The 16,668-nt window shown below is 49.7% G+C and overlaps 1 protein-coding gene across 1 annotated transcript; it reads right to left on the minus strand.

Annotated features, from left to right (window-relative positions):
* Window positions 1–1,436: 1,436 nt before the first annotated feature.
* KRT84 (keratin 84) lies at window positions 1,437–9,659 on the minus strand. The gene is made up of 9 exons (XM_040234198.1): window positions 9,078–9,659; window positions 7,647–7,855; window positions 6,983–7,043; window positions 6,421–6,516; window positions 5,337–5,501; window positions 5,094–5,219; window positions 4,371–4,591; window positions 3,911–3,942; window positions 1,437–2,573 (listed from the first exon to the last, which is right to left on the minus strand). The coding sequence occupies exons 1-9, from the start codon at window positions 9,597–9,599 to the stop codon at window positions 2,224–2,226; spliced, it is 1,782 nt and encodes a 593-aa protein (XP_040090132.1). The 5' UTR covers window positions 9,600–9,659; the 3' UTR covers window positions 1,437–2,223.
* Window positions 9,660–16,668: the final 7,009 nt, after the last annotated feature.

Genomic DNA, 16,668 nt, shown 5'->3' on the forward strand with positions numbered 1-16,668 from the left:
TGTGTTATCCTTTTCTTTGTTGCTGTATTCAATTTACTAATATTTTATTTTTTACATGAAGCTTCATAACATGTATTGATTTGTAGTTTTTTTTTATTCTTATTACGTCTTTGGCTGATTTTGGTATTAGGGTAATGTTGGTCTCATGAAAGGAATTGGGAAAATTTCCTTCCTCTTATGTTTTCTGGAAGACTCTGAATTTTTCCTTAAATGTTTGGTAAAATGCACCAGTGAAGGTATTTGGGCCTGAAGTTTTCTTTGTAGGAAGATTTTAAACTGCACCTTCAATTCCTTTAGTATAAATATAGCTATTCAGGTAGGACTGGCTATACAGTTTATGGGGCTTAATGTAAAATAAAAATGGAGAACCCCTTGTTAAAACTATTAAGTATTTAATGATGATGAGAATAGTCATTAAGCCAAGTGTGGGGACTTACTACGGTGTGGGATCCTCTGCTGTTGCACAAGACACACAGTAAGAGTTCTAGTCACAGTTCCAGTGTGTACACACACACACATGCACATGGGGTTTCTTGTACCAATAAGCAGCTGGGTGTCCCACAGTTCAACTCAATTCTGATACGTCTACCTGGAGACAGCATCAGATTCCACAGGTCAAGGGTTCAGTCCTACAAGACTGCCCACCCCAACTCCGCTTTAGATGCTAGTTGCAAACCCAGGTTATCGCCCAGACTTTTGACCAACTGGTTATAGATTGAAAGTTTCAAAACCTCTCCTTGGGTTTGATTACTTTGCTAGAGTGGCTCACAGAGCTCAGAGAAACATTTTACTTAATAGATTGCCAGTTTATTATGGAAGGATAAAACTCAAGAACAGTCAGATGGGAGAGATGTATAGGGCAAGGTGTGGGGAATGGGCCTGGGGGCTTCCATGTTCTCACCAGGCACAACCCACCCCCCCATATCTCCACATGTTCACCAACCTGGAAACTCTTGGAACGCCCAGTCCTTTTGGAGTTTTTATGGAGGCTTCATTACATAAATCATGATTGATTGATTCAACCTCCAACCCCGCTCCCTTTCCTGGAGGTCAGGGAGGGTGGATTGAAAGTTTCAACCCTCTAACAACATGGCTGGGTCTCTTGGCCCCTACAATGATCCCAGAGGAACTGGGGGTGGGGTGGGACCTAGGGAACAAATGGAAGGGTTTGCCTTGGTGGGAGGAGGGTGGAGGGCAACACATGGAGAGAAGTGGGCTGCTTGGCATTCTTTTTCAGAGCTTTTGCGGTATGTCTCATCTCCCTTGCTGAACTATGTGCCCCTCTAGGGAGGGGCCTGAGGGCTCTTTTCTTAGTACGTCCTCTGTCCCAGGACACAGCCTCTTAGCAAGTCCCCAGGGGAGTGAGCTTGTGGAATCTAGGAGGCAAGATCCCCGCCCCCCCAGCATGACTGGTAAAGAGAGGCCAGAGTCCTAGACATGTTAGCTTGCAAGTTTATTGAAATTCCAGCAACACAAAGAGCAGTACAAACAGGCACCCACCCCAGCCCAGGCCTCCTTGGAGCTTTCAGACATAAACCCTCTTGCAGTGGAAGGCTGGACTTCCCTCACACCACCAGCAGGGGCATGAAGTGTTGCAGGGCCCACCTCTCCACCAGCACCCATCCACCTCGTGGACTCGCATGCCAGGGTTAAACCAACACCCCAGGAAGAGAAGCAGCCAGGACCGATGCCACTTGGAGAAGAACCATCTCTGGGGACTCAGGGATCCCTTGGGCCACTGAAGATCGTGGCTCCTTCTGGGTCAGAAAGAGGAGGAAAGAAGCTTCTGCCAGGAAAAGTTAGGAGAGGGAAGCAGAGGCTGGGGTGGGCTGAGGACCCCTGCTCTGTGGACAGCCAGCTCTCCATTCTTGAAGTTAATTCAAAGTTAGGATGGTGATGGTGCCCAGGCACATCCTTTCTGGCATTGAACTGGTCCATTTCTCCCCCAACCTTCTTTAGGCTGTTGGGCTGGGTGGTGAGGAGTGACCCAAAGTTAGGAAACTGGGAGTCAGGGAGAAAGCCAGTCCTTTGGGGCCTGTGGATGGAGCGACTAAGAGATGTAAAAAAAGTCCCCCCAAAGGACAGAGACCAGACAGAGCAGCCCGCGGCTTCCCGGCAGGAGGGGTACCTACAGCGCCCCCCAGCCTGACTCAGGGCACCTTGGGGACAGAAGCAGGCGTGGAGATGGTTCTTCTGAGATCGGTGGCTGGCCAGCGCTTGTTCTCAGCACTTGGTCCGGTGGGAGGTGGTGGTGGACACGAAGCGGACGGTGGAACTGTGGCTGCTGCGGCCGCCGCTGCAGCTGCTGAAGCCGCCCTCGGTGGGCAGCGGGCAGGGGACGCTGGGAGCGCAGGCTTCGCCCACCAGCACCGAGCCCCCTCGGCAGCCGGCGCCCAGCAGGTCTCCGCCGCCCACGACCCGGGCCCCGCCCACGCTGGAGCTGCAGAAGCCGCTGGACCGGATGTTGCTGCTGCTGCTGCTTCCGGAGATGGTGACCCCGCCACGGCAGAGGCTGGAGCTGCTGAACAGGGACTCGGGCCCGCACACCAGGCCACCCCGGGAGCTACTCACCGCTGCAGGAGGAAGAAACCCTCAGCGAGGCTGCCTCACCCTCCACGCTCCCTTTGCGGGATGGGAGAGGACAGGCAGAAGTGGCCTGGGTCCCAGGGGTTCCTACTATCTACGTAGTCAATACCCACTTTTCCGTTCCTTTGCCTGGGTGACTCAAAGGTTGTGACTTCACTAAAGTCCAAATGGACTTTGACTTTAGTGGAGTCACTAAAGTGACTAAAATGGAACGTTTGGACTAAAATGAAAGAGTTCAGCCAGTTTCCCAGGTGTTGGCATACAGCTAAGTCCACTGTTATTTATATACGGCCAAAGTCTGGTTGGGTTGTGTGAGGGTGCTGGTGAGCTGAATTATCCAGTAGCCTCCACAATAAAGCCACAGGGCTTCTTCCAGTTACATCTTGCCACTCGGCAATCCTCACATTGCCCACCCCTAAAGAGGGCCCGTTTTCAGTTCCTCCTGACGCACTAAATGGCTGTGCTCTCTAGCCCTCTAGTCTCCACGGGACACACCTCCATGACCCAGGTCTCTAGTCGGATTAAGCTTACTTAACTCAACCCCCATTGGTGGAGGGCCCCCCTTTCTGCCTTCTCCTCTCACCAGAATCCTTCCTGCCATCAGTGACCCACCCAGTTTAGCATATACAGCTGTGTATATTTGCACTCTTGGATCAGAAGTCTTGGTTTGAATTCCGGCTGTGCCCCTGACTATCTTTGTGACTGCTGGCAAGTAGCGTATTTTTTTCTTTTTGAGTAAAAGGGAGTTGCCCAGGCCGTTCTCCCCCTGGGGCTTTGAGGATTAGGTCGACAGTGGATAGGACTCATCTCAAGACTATTATAAATCTGGAGCGCTGGGTCTGGGTCTTGTCTTCTTTGTGTCCCTCCCCTGCAGTGTCCAGCACAGGTCCTGTGTACTTTGGGCACAACCAGTGCTTTGGCAGCAGCTGCAAGGGGACTTGCATTCAGCCTTGTCCCTTTCCCTGGCATCAGCAGAGGAGGGAACTTCCTGGCACAGGCCTTTCCATTCCTTCCTTGGTCTTTGCCCTTGAAGGACAAGGTCACTGTTGGCAAAAAGGCTGACTTGAGCCCTCTCCCACCTAGCAGGTTCTGCAAACCTTTGTGATTGATTGCTTAGCTCTGGGGAGGCAGGCTCTGGGGATGCCTTAAGACCTAAGTCAGCTAAGGATGTTCTCAGTCCCAGGGCCAGATGATCCCTGCTCCCCTGGCTGTCATGGCCAGTCCAGCCATGGGCTCCTGACCTCAATGTGGGCTTGAGTTCAAAGGAAATTTGAAGGATCCTAGGAGAGACATGTATGAAGAAGAAGAGACTGAAGGGTCTTACCTATGTCTACTGGTCCAACACCTTCACAGATCCTGAAAAGAGAAAGAAGCAAGTCAGTTCACAACCATGTTGTTCTCCGAAAACCTCCCTGCTATGAGAGGGCTTTTTTGGCTGTGTGGACAGTGGTTCTCACCCATGTCTGCATAAGCATCTGGGGAGTTTTCAAAACTTACATGTCCCTAAACCCTCCAAAACTACTGAAGCAAAATATTTGAGAGAATGTCTTCTTTTTCTTTTTTAAAACAAGCTAACCAATCAAGCAGAACTCTCTATGATTTGATGCAGTCTGTCTACAAGCTTGCACTTAGAGGCACAAGAACTAGAGCCATCTTCTAAACCCCTGCCAAGGGCAATCCAACGAGGTTTGTAGGAAAAATTGTTCCTGGTTCCTTCCCCCACTTAGACTTTCTAGAAGCCAGAAGTCTGACCTCACTCCAGTTGCTGCACTGAGAGCACTCACCGGATTTCCTCGCCTTCCAGCAGGCGCCTGTAGGTAGCGATCTCGATGTCCAGGGCCAGCTTGACATTCATGAGCTCCTGGTACTCCTTCAGCTGCCGCGCCATATCCTGCTTGGCTTGCTGTAGCGCACCCTCCAGCTCCGCCAGCTTGCATTTGGCATCATTGAGGGCAGCTTCTCCCCGCTGCTCAGCCTCAGCCACGGCGGCCTCCAGCTTGCAGCGCTGTGGGGAGGGAAGTTTGCAGATGGGCTCTAGCAGGGACTAGGGGATCCTCAGGTTGGGCTAGAAACACTGTCCCCTGTCTGTGGGGACACAGCCTGGTTCCAAGCCAGGAATGGAGCCCATGGAGGGGCTTGTCATCCTGTCGTTTCATGTCGCCAGGGAGTGGAACATTGCTTTTCTTCCATTTTCATCCTCACTGATTTTGCACTTACTGATTTCTGTTGCTTTTAAGACCCAGGGGGTCCAGAGAATAAAGCCATTCTTTTTGCCTTGCCTGCCCCTTTTAGTGAGCCCAAGAGCTTTCCTTCTCCGTTTTCGGAGATTAAGAGAGTCTCTCCTTTCCTTCCACATTTTCCTCCTCCAGGAAGTCTTCCTGGACTAGTTCTTCCCATCCCTCTGTTTCTGGGTCCCAGTTGCCTCCCCCACATCATCCACCTTGGGCTCCCCTAAGCTTGGGGCTCTGCCTGTCTTCCTTATGGGGCATTCTTTTTCCTTTGCCCACCTGAGCCTTGGCATGCTCGATTTCTGCCTTCAGCCTCTGGATCAGCCGGTTCAGCTCATTGATCTCATCCCGAGTGTTGCGCAGGTTGTCACAGTGCTGGCCAGCTGTCACTCGCATCTCCTCATACTAGGGGTTGGTGGGAGAAAGGGATGATTCGAAGATTGGGTCAAGATCACAACCCACTTTGTCATCTTTGTCATCCCAGGGCTGCCTGCACCCCTTCCCCAGCACCCTCCTGCCCACCTTGGTCTGGTACCAGGCCTCTGCATCAGCCCGACTGCGTCTGGCGATTTCTTCATACTGGGCTTTGACATCGGCAATGATCCCGTCAACATTCAGGTCCCGGCTGTTGTCCATCTTCACAATGACTGATGTCTCTGAGATGTGTGACTGTAGTAACTGGATTTCCTGTGTTGGACGATAAGTGAGACAGATGGACTGACTCCCATCAATGGGTCCCATCAGTGGCCGGGGCTTTGTCATAGGGTCCCCAGGACTTGGAGTCAGGAGACAGAGCATTGCTTATTTCTTCAGGGCAAAGCAACAGAGCAGATCATGCAAACTGAGGGCAAAGAAGAAGAGGTGACCTCAAACCACTTCAGCCTGACTTTAAACCCTTGTTGTATACCAGGAGACATCCCTTCAACACCCTAACTTGTTTAGGTGACTAGTAAAACTGTGGGGGGCCTAGGGATTTGTGGAGGGGAGTAAGAACCATGATGAAGCTTAAACTTTTCTTTGGTTTAGCCACACAGTGACTGCCAGTCGTGGATCATTGAGAGCTGACAACATTTTAGAATGATGATCTAGGAGTTCCTGTATCCCAAGTCCTTAAGAGACTTGGCAGTGGGGATGGGAGAGGGCTGAGAACTGGTCTGCAAGGCGATGGCCTCAAAGGGAGATTCCTTCAGCCTTTCTACTCAGAGCCAGGCATTCAGTTCTGAAATTAGATCTATCCCAGACCAAAAAGACCTTATGAAGCAAAAGATAGCTAGTTCATTTGACTAATTAGGTAACACATGTTACATCTCCCAGCAAGTCAGTTTTCCAGACTCTTCTCATCAGAAGATAGGAAGTGACATTCCTAGACCCAAAACTTTCCTGGCCATCAGTAGACTGGCCAACAAGGAGCTGATTCATAGACCTGAGTCAGGCTACCCTTACCTTCTCCACTTGTCCATTTATCAGCATTTAGGGAATATAGATTTGACGGGAAGAAAGATGTGTGATACCAAATATTAGCAAATACACTAGTCCAGTGAATCCCCCAGGGAGTCCAGGCCACACAGTGATCTCCTTGGATGGCTCAGAGGGGATGAGCCCTTACCGCCATGTACAGGGTTTTCAGGAAGTCGATTTCCTGAGTTAGGGTATCCACATTGGCCTCTAGATCAGCCTTGCTTAAGAACGCTGTATCCACATCCTGCATCAAAGAGAGAAGAATAAAATGCTCATTCTCTGTGTACTGTTTAGCCTCCCCACCTTGGCAGGGTCTGGAGATGGGTGGGAAGATCAGACCAATCTCCACAGGGGCAGGCCAAGTGGGACAGGTGAGAGAGTCATGGGGTGGAAATACAGCTTAATGTCTCTTGTTCTCCCTTGGACAACGTAAAACTCCCAGGGATGCTGGACCTTTCTCGATGCTCATTTAGAGGCAAGAAGAATCTGGATAATCCAAGACTCCTAAAATGTCATCTCTTCAAACCTCTCCTTTCATGAAGACCCTAAGTCATTGGAGACCAAATCAGAACTTCGAAGGGAAGCAGTTGTGACCTTAGGGGGTCCACTCTGTGTGAGTATTCACAGGGCTGCCTGGGCAGCGTCCTGGGATGTGGAAAACATTTGCATGTCTGGAGAGGAAGTCTGCCTGGGCCTGTTGTTCTCCTTACCTTCTTCAGAGCCACAAACTCATTCTCAGCACTGGCCCGAAGACCCACTTCCTCTTCATACCTGAGTGATAAAGATGAAGAGGGTGCGTTCTCCCCCTGAACTGAGAGCTGATTACTCCCAGCTCACCAGCTATCACCTTTTATGACCTCTCTTGCCCCAGCCAGGAGCCTGGCTCCCTCTTGCCATCTTCATGTTCTCCACTCTGCCCCATCTTTAAGACCTTTTAGACCCTTGGTTTCTCCAAATCCCTTTTACTTTCTCAAATTGGGTGCGGGGCTTGAAAATCTGAACCTTGGTTGTGGTTCTCTGCTGGAAATGCCTTAGGGTCACTGCACTTGACCTTAGAGGAAGTAGCATCTTGCTTGTGGCTGGACCTGGGCATTGTTTACAGAACCAGGGGTTTCCTTTTTCTGGGGTCAACTCACCCACATGCACAGGCAGGATTAGGGACAGACTGTGCCCAATCCCAGGTCTCTATTCCTCAGGACCTGCAGGGGGCCTCACGCTCCCGTACATATCACTGCCCTGCCCCTGTCTCCAGGCTGGGAATTGAAACCAGCATTCAACTCTGATCCTTCCAGGGGCTCCCATCTGAGCCTGGCTGCTGCCCTGGGGACCAGTCCTATGCCCATCCTTGATCCATGTGCTCCAGATGCCACTCACTTCCTCTTGAAACCCTCAAGGGCGTCCTGCATGTGGTTCCTCTCAGCCTCCAGCCGGGCCCGATCACTGTTCACTACATCCAGCTGCCTGCGTAGGTTGGTGATGTAGTTCTCGAAGAGGGGCTCCAGGTTGCTCTTGGCACATTTCTGCTCTTGGAGGAAGTTCCACTTCGTCTCTAGGAGCTTATTCTGCTGTTCTAGGAACCGCACCTAAATCCACAGAGGCAAATACACGGCAACTGAGTGCTCAATATGATCACCTGTATGTGGACTAGTTGCTCAGATGGTCAGAGGTGACAACCTCGTGGTGAGCACTGTTCCCTTTTTTGTTTGACTTTCAGTCCTTCTAACTCAGAAGAATCTGGCAGAGCAGGTCTGGGACTCCTCCTCACACTCAGGCAGGCTGAGCTACAAACAGAAGCTTTGAAACCAAAATCTTCAACCATTTCCCCTTTAACACTCTGAGAGAGGGGAGGGCCAGCTCACTGGGAATGCAGAAATCAATTCTACCTGAGCCGAGTTGGCCTACATCTGCAAACCAATGTCAGTTATCTCTGGCAGGGAATGAAGAACAGAGTAAAGTACGTTTGGGCTGGGATGTGGCTTTAGGAGGTGGGAACTCTCAGGTCATAGGTCATGATCATCACCCCAGATATTCCATCAATTGAGACTTACAGAGCTGGAGGAGAATGTAGAGACCATTTGCTCCAACCCCTCATTTCACATGAAATGAAGCTCACAGAGGTGAGTTTACAATCTCAGGCACAATCAGGGAATCCCCACTTCATGGAGACATGAATCCCTGCTTCTGGGGATGTCAGTTCCACCTCTTTGTTCCTCTCATCAACCTGAAGATCAGTGACCACCAGTGATCATTCCCTACTGTTTCCCTCAATCTAGGCGACTTGGCTGAATCTGGATATCCCTCTTGGAGGGAGGGGTATGAATTCCTTGTTTTGTATAAATTTTGTACAAATTACTCAACTCCATTCTCCATTTCTTTAAGCCTGAACAGGTGTGGCCACTCATCCTCAGAAACCATGAAAACTTCAAAGAGAGCATGAGGATATCAAAGGACAGAATCTTTTAAACCTGTCCTAGCCAACACCTAGTGGAGGTGTTCGTGTTTCTGACCTGTTTGGAAGATATTTCTAAATGACTAGGTTGTTCATATCCCTTTAGGCATCCAGTCAGTGGCTGGATATTCCACCATCACTGTCAATGTCTCCCTCCATGTAGTGCTTCCTCAGGCTCATCCTTGCTCTGCAGAAGAGCGACCCAGAAATCATACTGCATGCCTTTGGTTGATCCCAAAGGTTGTGGGGTCAAGATCTGTGTCCTGGGTCTAGATCAGTTCTTCCTTAGGGAGAGTACACCCCAGTGCATTTAGCTCTCATCATCCCAGACCCAGAGGCTGAGCTGTCTCAAGTACCTTGTCGATGAAGGAGGCAAATTTGTTGTTGAGGGTCTTGATTTGCTCCTTTTCATCCCTCTTCACTCTCTGGGCATTGGGGTCAATCTCCAGGTTGAGCGGGGTCAGCAGGCTCTGGTTAACAGTCACTGCTGTGATGGATGGGGCTGCTGGTCCTCCAATTCCTCCAACTCGGTAGCCAAAGCCAGGGCTGCAGAAGCCATAGCCGAGACCACTTCTGGCTCTAAACCCCAGGCCAACACAACTGCCAGCCCCAAACCCTAGAGCAGCACCACTCCCATCACCGAAGCCAACTCCATAGCAGGTGGGTCGAGGGCACACAGCTGCTATCCGGGGTGAGCATGATCCAAAGCTGATGACGCTCCGACTGCCAAAGCTGCTAAGACCCCGGAAGCTGGGCCCACTCCTGCAGGAGACAGAGCTGGCCCGGAAGCGGTTCAGGTTCTGAGGGGTCACTGCTGAGCAAGAGCTGAAGTTGCCCACACAGCGACCAGAGCTGACTCTGTAGGAGCGGCAAGACATGATGGTGTCCTGGGCAAGAGCACTGTGGCGACTGCAGAGCAGGGAGAGCTGGAGCTGGGAGTCCTCTGGGGCTAGTGGATCCCTCTCACCCCTTTTATGTGTGTCAGGATCTGAGGATTGGTCCCATAAAAGTGAAAAAAGCCACTTGGAAGCATTTATGAGCTTGGGTAGTTAGCAGAAACTCTCCATGCCTGTAACCTCCTTCACAGTGAACTAATCTCAGACACACCTATTCCCCTCAGAATCAGAGCCATAACATCAAACCTATAAACATTAAAAACACATAAACACATAAACATTATTGTCCTATTTTTCCCGCAGGTCCACCATAATTGCCATTATGGGGACATTAATTTTCTTTGGTCTTAAATCCAATAGACTTTCCATTGCAAGTGTGGCTAACCACCAGAAAGTTAGAATGGTAACAACTCCAGCAAGAGGCTTGCAGGGAATGCAGCTACACAGATAATCCCTAAATAGATGAGTGTATAGAAGAGGAGCAGGGTCTTCATAGCTCCAAGAAAGAAATGATATGGTGAGAATACAATTTACTGCATCCCTGTAGATGGATTAAACAGTCCAAAAACCTTTTGCAGTGTTTCATCTATCCTCTGTAATCTGATTTGACTGTTCACATAAGAATCGAATCATCAGTGAAGCTCATTTGGGTTAATGTAATACATGTCTGATTTGAGACTCTCAAAGGACATTCATTCATTCATTCAGCAATTACCAGATACTCTATCTCAGGTAATGCGCTTGGTGCTGAGGGTATAGAGATAAAACAGGTGGTCTCTGTATTCCTGCTGGTGTGGGGAGATTATCTTGAAGACTTCTACCAACCAATAGTTTTGTGACATAATTTGAGGCCAAAACATGCCAATGATTTGGCCATGTATCTGTGTGGAAAGTTAAGCACATGATTTTGAACCTCTAAAATACACATTAGGGATATCTGCAGTCTTACCTATGTAGCTTCCTTGCATTATAGATGGAGAGACAAATGTTGACCTTTTCTGTTCTAGAAAGTGGCATGATTTGTCCTGCTTATCTGTGTCTGGGGGAACTTGTGCTTGATTGGATGCTTACTTGGGATTCTATCAATACTTTAGAAGGGAATATGAGCTTTTGACTAGAGCCATCCATCTCAGGTCTTCACTATTTCCTTCCTTCTGGTCTCTATACCTTTTATTTCTTTTTCTTGTCTTACTGTATTAGCTAGGATATCCAGTATGATGTTGAAAAGCAGTGGTGAGAGAGGGCATCTTTGCCTTGATCCTGATTTTTGGTGGAAAAGCTTCAGGTTTCTCACAGTTAAGTACAATGTTAGTTGTAGGTTTTCTGCATATCGAAATTTTTTATCAAGTTGAGGACGTTTCCATTTGTTTCTAGTTTGCCACTGTACTCCATAGATCCAGGTATCAGGTGCATGTCTCAAAGGGAGAAGTAGAAAATAATAACACAGAAGTTCTTGTGAAGATTGCCAGCAATCTCCATGTTGCTAAATTCAGTGGTCCATTCTCCATTAAATTATCATTTAATTTAGAATAATTTGACATAGTTGATCATTCTCTTTTCCTTGAAATAATTTCCTTTTTTGGTTTCCAGACACCACAATCTCTTGATTTTCTTTACATATTATTTACTGCTTCTTTTCGTTTTTTTCAACCAGTTTATCCTCATATCCCCGACCTGCACACACCACGGCATCCTTGGGCTCAGCTCTTGTACCTGTTCATGTCTTTTTCTACACTTGTCCCCTTTGTGACATCATACAGCCTCATGACTGTAAATACTATCTGTCTGTTGATGGCTCCCAAGGTGTATCTCTATCCTGAACATCCCTTTGAATGTCCCTTCTGTGCCCCCACACACGTATTTTGGTCAACATCTCTATCTGGATATCAACTATGAATCTCAAATTTAATCTGTCCAAAACCGTTCTCCCGAATGCTTGTTCATGTGAAATACATTCTACTTGCCAGGCTTGCTATCTCTGTACTGGCTCAGGACAAAAACCTGGGAGCCATCCTTTGTTCATCAACTTTTTCCATATTCCACGTTCAGTCCATTGACAAGTCCTGCCTTCAAAATATACGTGGACCCTTACTACTGCTCACCACACCATTGCTCCCATATTGGTTCAAGTTCACCACTCCTCACAGGGTCTATTGAAGTATCCTTCCTGCTACTCATCCTGCTTCCTCCTTTGCCCCGTCTCTCTTTCCTTAACACCATGCCCAGAGTGGTCCTTTAAAAGCCATTTCAAACACCCAGAGTAAATGCCATACAGGACTCTACATAGTCTGCCCTCCTCTTTCCTTGACCTCCCTTCCATCTGTCTGTCCTTTAATCACTCTGCTCCAGCCACTCTGTCTGCCTGCATGTCCATCAGACAGGTAGGAAACCTCCTGCTCAGACACTTTTCGCGTTTACTGTTTTTTATTTGTGCTGAGAAATCTGTTTTTCTCAAATGGCTGCATGGCCAGGTCCCTCAACTCTTCCAGGTCTTTGCTCATAGGTCCCTTCTCTTTCAGTTCCCTTCCTCCACATACTCTCCATCTCCTCTCCCTGCTTCCCCCTCTCCTAAGGAGTTCTCACCATCTGAGGTCCTTGCCTGCAAGGATTTGCTGTTTAACATCATCATCCCAGGCTGTAATATAAGCTCCAGGAGGCAGGCACTGGTGTGTGTGTGTGTGTGTGTTTTTTTTCTCCTCTTCATTCCTCCTTAGGAGAGTGGAGGCACCTGGTATGCAGGCTGTGTGTTTTTGCTCAATGAATGGAGACACTGCAAAGATTAAAAGCAGGAGGAAAAGGGAGAGAGGACAGTGGGTAAAATTTTATTATCACTGTGCACACTTGCCCTCCTTGGTACATAAATGACCTGGGGAAATTGTCTAACCTCTCTAGCCTCAGTTTCCTCATCTGTAACATGGAATTATACCTACTGCATAGTATGTGACTGTCCATAGTATATATTCAGTCCATTAGTCGATGGACTGAAGGTGGCATATGTGAGGGATATGTGTGGAAATGTTTGGGCGGGGTGTACGTTGTGTGGAGCCTCGTGTGGTTATCCATTTCTCTCCTCTCTTCATCACCTTCTTTTCATGTCTGCCTCTTTCCTGCTTTTTTGCCTCCCTTCACCTGTAAGCTGTCATTCCTGTTGTGGTCCAGCACCCCACCTCATTCCCGCCAGTGGTTATGGCATCATTACCCCACCAGCCATTCCTGGGGCTGACCCGTGTCTCAGCTTCTTTCAACCCTAACAGCTGGGGGTAATTGAGACCAGTCATGCATGACCCCTGTTCTGAGATGAGCTGTCACCATTAGCAGTTTATAGTTCTGAGGCATTATTTCGCCAGACGATGCAAAATACAGTCCTCAGCCATTTTTAAAGGGTAGCAGGTGGGGAGAGAGGAGGAGTAGCCCTGGAAACTTTGGGCTGGGGCTTTTGCTGCTCTGACAGTTTCTTCTTCCTGTTGAGAGTTGGTCTGGACGTAATCCTGAGATCTGCTGGCTGAGCTAGTGTGGATGGAATGCTGGCTCACCTCGATGCTAATCGCCCTGGGAGGAGGGGGAACTGCTGATGAGGGAGGGGGCCATGCTGGTTGGCTGGGCAGAGCCTGGGAACCCTGGCTGCTCTGTGTGTGTGTGCATGCCTGTGGGTGGGGAGGAGGGTGACAGGGAAATCCCAGAGGATGAGACGACTTTCTAAAGCCACCGCCTCCTTCAGAGTGTTTCCATTCTGCCTGGGGACGAGTCTGTCCTGGAGAGAGGCACTCACTGGGACATGTTCATGCTGAGACCCGCCCCAGTGGGGAGACTCGGGAATCTCCCTGCAGAAGGAGGGGGCGTTGGGAAGGAGCCGAGGCCCTCTGGCCCTCTGTCCTGTCAGGTTAGCGATGCTGAGATAGAATCTAAACCTCTCAGGAGAGACAAAGCACCCCTCTTACTTGAGCCTGTCCTCACCCTTTCAAGCAGGATGGCTTTTCTTTTTTTTTTTTCAGGTTTAGCCCGAATTCCTCACTTGCCCACACAGTTTCAGGGTGAAATGAAGCTCTTCTCAGGCATGCAAGTCAGTTCACGTCAGAAAACCTTCCCTGGGTGCTGATGTGAGCCTGGCATTGAGCTAGGTTTGGGGATGCCAGCCAGCTGGGTGCAACCCTCTTCCTTCTACCAGACACAATGATCCTAGGTCCCCTCCTCCACTTATAGCTCCATTTCTGTGGCCATTTCCCCCAGTCCAAGCCCCAGGAGGAGAGTGGCAGTAGTGAGTCTCCCTGGAACCCCTGATGGGACCAGGATGAGGAAGGGATCCCAGGGGACTCAGAGTGTGGGGCAGAGCGCAACTGAGGGAGAGGGCAGTGGGGCAAGGAAGGGTCTCCCGGGGGTAAGAGGAACAAGAAAATGGGAGACATTCTGGGGAGACAGAAACAAAACCAAGGAACCTCGTTTCAGGTCCTCCACCCAGGCCTCTTTGGGCTGTTCCCCACCTGTCCTTGTGGGGGCGCTCTGGGAAGGGCTGAGATTTGAACTCTGGAGACGGAGTGGAATGCAGGGAGGCTCTGGCTTCAGCAGACATCTCTCCCTTCCTCCGGAGGTCAGGGCAGGGGCCTGATCCTCCCTGTATCCCTGCACCTGGCGCAGGGCGGGTCCTGGGAGAAGCTCGGGAGGTGTTGGCCCAGCTGATGGAGTGAAATTCTGGAGCACCACCAGGAGGCACTTGCATCCCGCCTGCCTGGCGTCACCTCCTCTCTGGGGGGAAGCGGAGAGGGAGGGCGCAACTGCACAGCACTAAGGGGGCTCTCCTGGGGGGTGCTCTGAGGGGCATGCTGGCGCCTCGCCTCTAGCTCATGTCCAGGACAGGGCCACCCTGGGAGTGAAGTACCATCCCCGCAGGGATGGTCACCGGGCCGGAGCCCACCTCTCTGTGAAGGTGGAGGGATCTTCCTCTCTCCTCCTTTACTCCCCTGGGGTGTTTCCTGGGCCGTGGATAGTCATCTGTGGGACAGAGGTGGCCTATTGTCATCTCTCTTTTTGCTGACTCCACACTGGAGTGTCTCTGTAGTTTTCAGAGCTTTGGGTTTTTAATCAGCAAGCAGCTTCCTGGCTCTAGGGCAGGTCCAGGGTGGCAGGGCTTCAAGTGGGAATGGAAGACGTAAGGCCCTTGTTGTCCCATCTCTTCTCTTTCCCTGGGTGTGGATGTGCGTCCCTGAAGTCACCAGCTCTCACCTGTCTGACTCTGCGTGTGCCCTGACTCAGGGTTGCTGATCCCTCAGCCTTGAACCTCACCCCGCCGACCCTGCCGCCACGGGCTTCCTTGCCTCCTCTCAGTCTTGCTGGCTTTTGGGGTCCAGCTTACCTGCCCCTCCTCAGGGGACCTACCGAAGGCCCTTGGCCAGGGTGGGAGCCTCAGTTCTGTCCTCCTTCACAACAAGCCTGACATCTATAATTTCATGTCTAAGTCTGTGCCCGCAGGTAGGCTGTAAGCCCCAGAGGTCTGGATTGGAGCCAGGGCCCCATTTTTGAAAGACAGTTTTTTTTAAAGATACAATTCATGGATCATATAATTCACTCATTTAAAATGTACAAGTCCATGGTTTCAGTATATTCCCAGATAAGTGCAACCAACACCATAGTCCATTTTAGAATATTTTCATCACCTCCAGAGAAACCTTTAGAATATTTTCATCACCCTTACCCCATCCTCTCCTTCCTCCAGGCCTAGGCAACCACTAACCTGCCTTCTGTCTCTATAGGTTTTCCTAATCTGGAATTTCGTATGAACGGAATCAGACTATCTGGTTTCTGTGTCTGATTTCTTTATTTACCTTATGTTTTCGAGGTTCATCCATGTTGTAGCACACATTAGTACTTCACTCCATTTTTATGGCCAAGTAATATTCCATTGTATGGATAGATCAAAATTTTGATCATCCATTAGTCCATTGATGGGCATTCAGGTTGCTTTCACCTGTTGGGGATTGTGACTAGTGCTGCTGTGAACATTCATGGATGAGTTTTCATGTGGACATGTTTTTTTTTGTTTTTAAATTTTTATTGGCGGATAGTTGCTTTGCAGTTTTGTGTTAGATCCTACTGTACAACAAAGAAATCAGCTAATGTGTACATATATCTCCTCTTCTTAAGATTTTGTTCTCATTTAGGTGACCACAGAGCATTGACTAGAGTTCCTTGCATACAGCAGGTTCTCATCAGTTATTGCTTTATGCGTAGTATCAGTAGTGTGTGTATGTCAGTCCCAACCTCCCAATTCATCCTGCCTCTCCTCCCCTCCCTTGGTGTCCAGATGTTTGTCCTGTATGTGTTTTCGTTTCTCTTGGGTATCTACCTAGGTGTGGAGTTGCTGGGTCACGTGGTTACTCTAATGTTACACATCTTGAGGAATTGCCAGACTGTTTTCCAGAGTTTACAGTCCCTACTGTGGGCTCTAGGTACCATGTCTTCTGTCCCTACAGGTAGGTGCCACCTTGTTCACCACTGTGACACCAGCTGCTGGGTGGCCGGACCCACAGCAGGTGGTTGATAAGTACATGGAGTGAATGAAAACTGAGTGGACGGGTCCTTTGGAATAAGACACCCATAAATCAGTAACCCTTGTCTCTTCAAACCCTGTCCTTGCACTGTTCTCTGTGAACCTCTCTCTGACCCCCCTGCCCAGCATAATCATCAGTTGCTTTCTCTTGTCACTTCCATCCTCTCTGGCTGTCACTACTTATGACTCCTCTCTGAGGCCGAGGCCCTCCGGGGTTCCGAGGGTGTTATAGTCTATCACCAGCTCCTAATGCAGGGCTTGGCACAGAAGAGCTGCCCTGTGAGGCAGGGCTGTGCGGTAAGGGAGTGCTCAGGACGCGGGAGCACAGGGGCGCGTCTATGGTGGGGGGATTGTTACAGGGGTCAGTGAAGCAACATGGAGCATATCAGGGCCCCTCTGAGGGTGGACTTGCTGCCACCAAGTCTCAGCTCCAGGTCTTGGGGCTGTGGAGAGGGAGAGGCTCCTCGAGGATGCCCCTCCCTGGCCAGGCTGCTACCCAGCTTCCCTGTC

The sequence above is a fragment of the Oryx dammah genome, unplaced genomic scaffold (assembly GCF_014754425.2).
Source record: "Oryx dammah isolate SB20612 unplaced genomic scaffold, SCBI_Odam_1.1 HiC_scaffold_29, whole genome shotgun sequence".
Lineage (NCBI taxonomy): Eukaryota > Metazoa > Chordata > Mammalia > Artiodactyla > Bovidae > Oryx > Oryx dammah.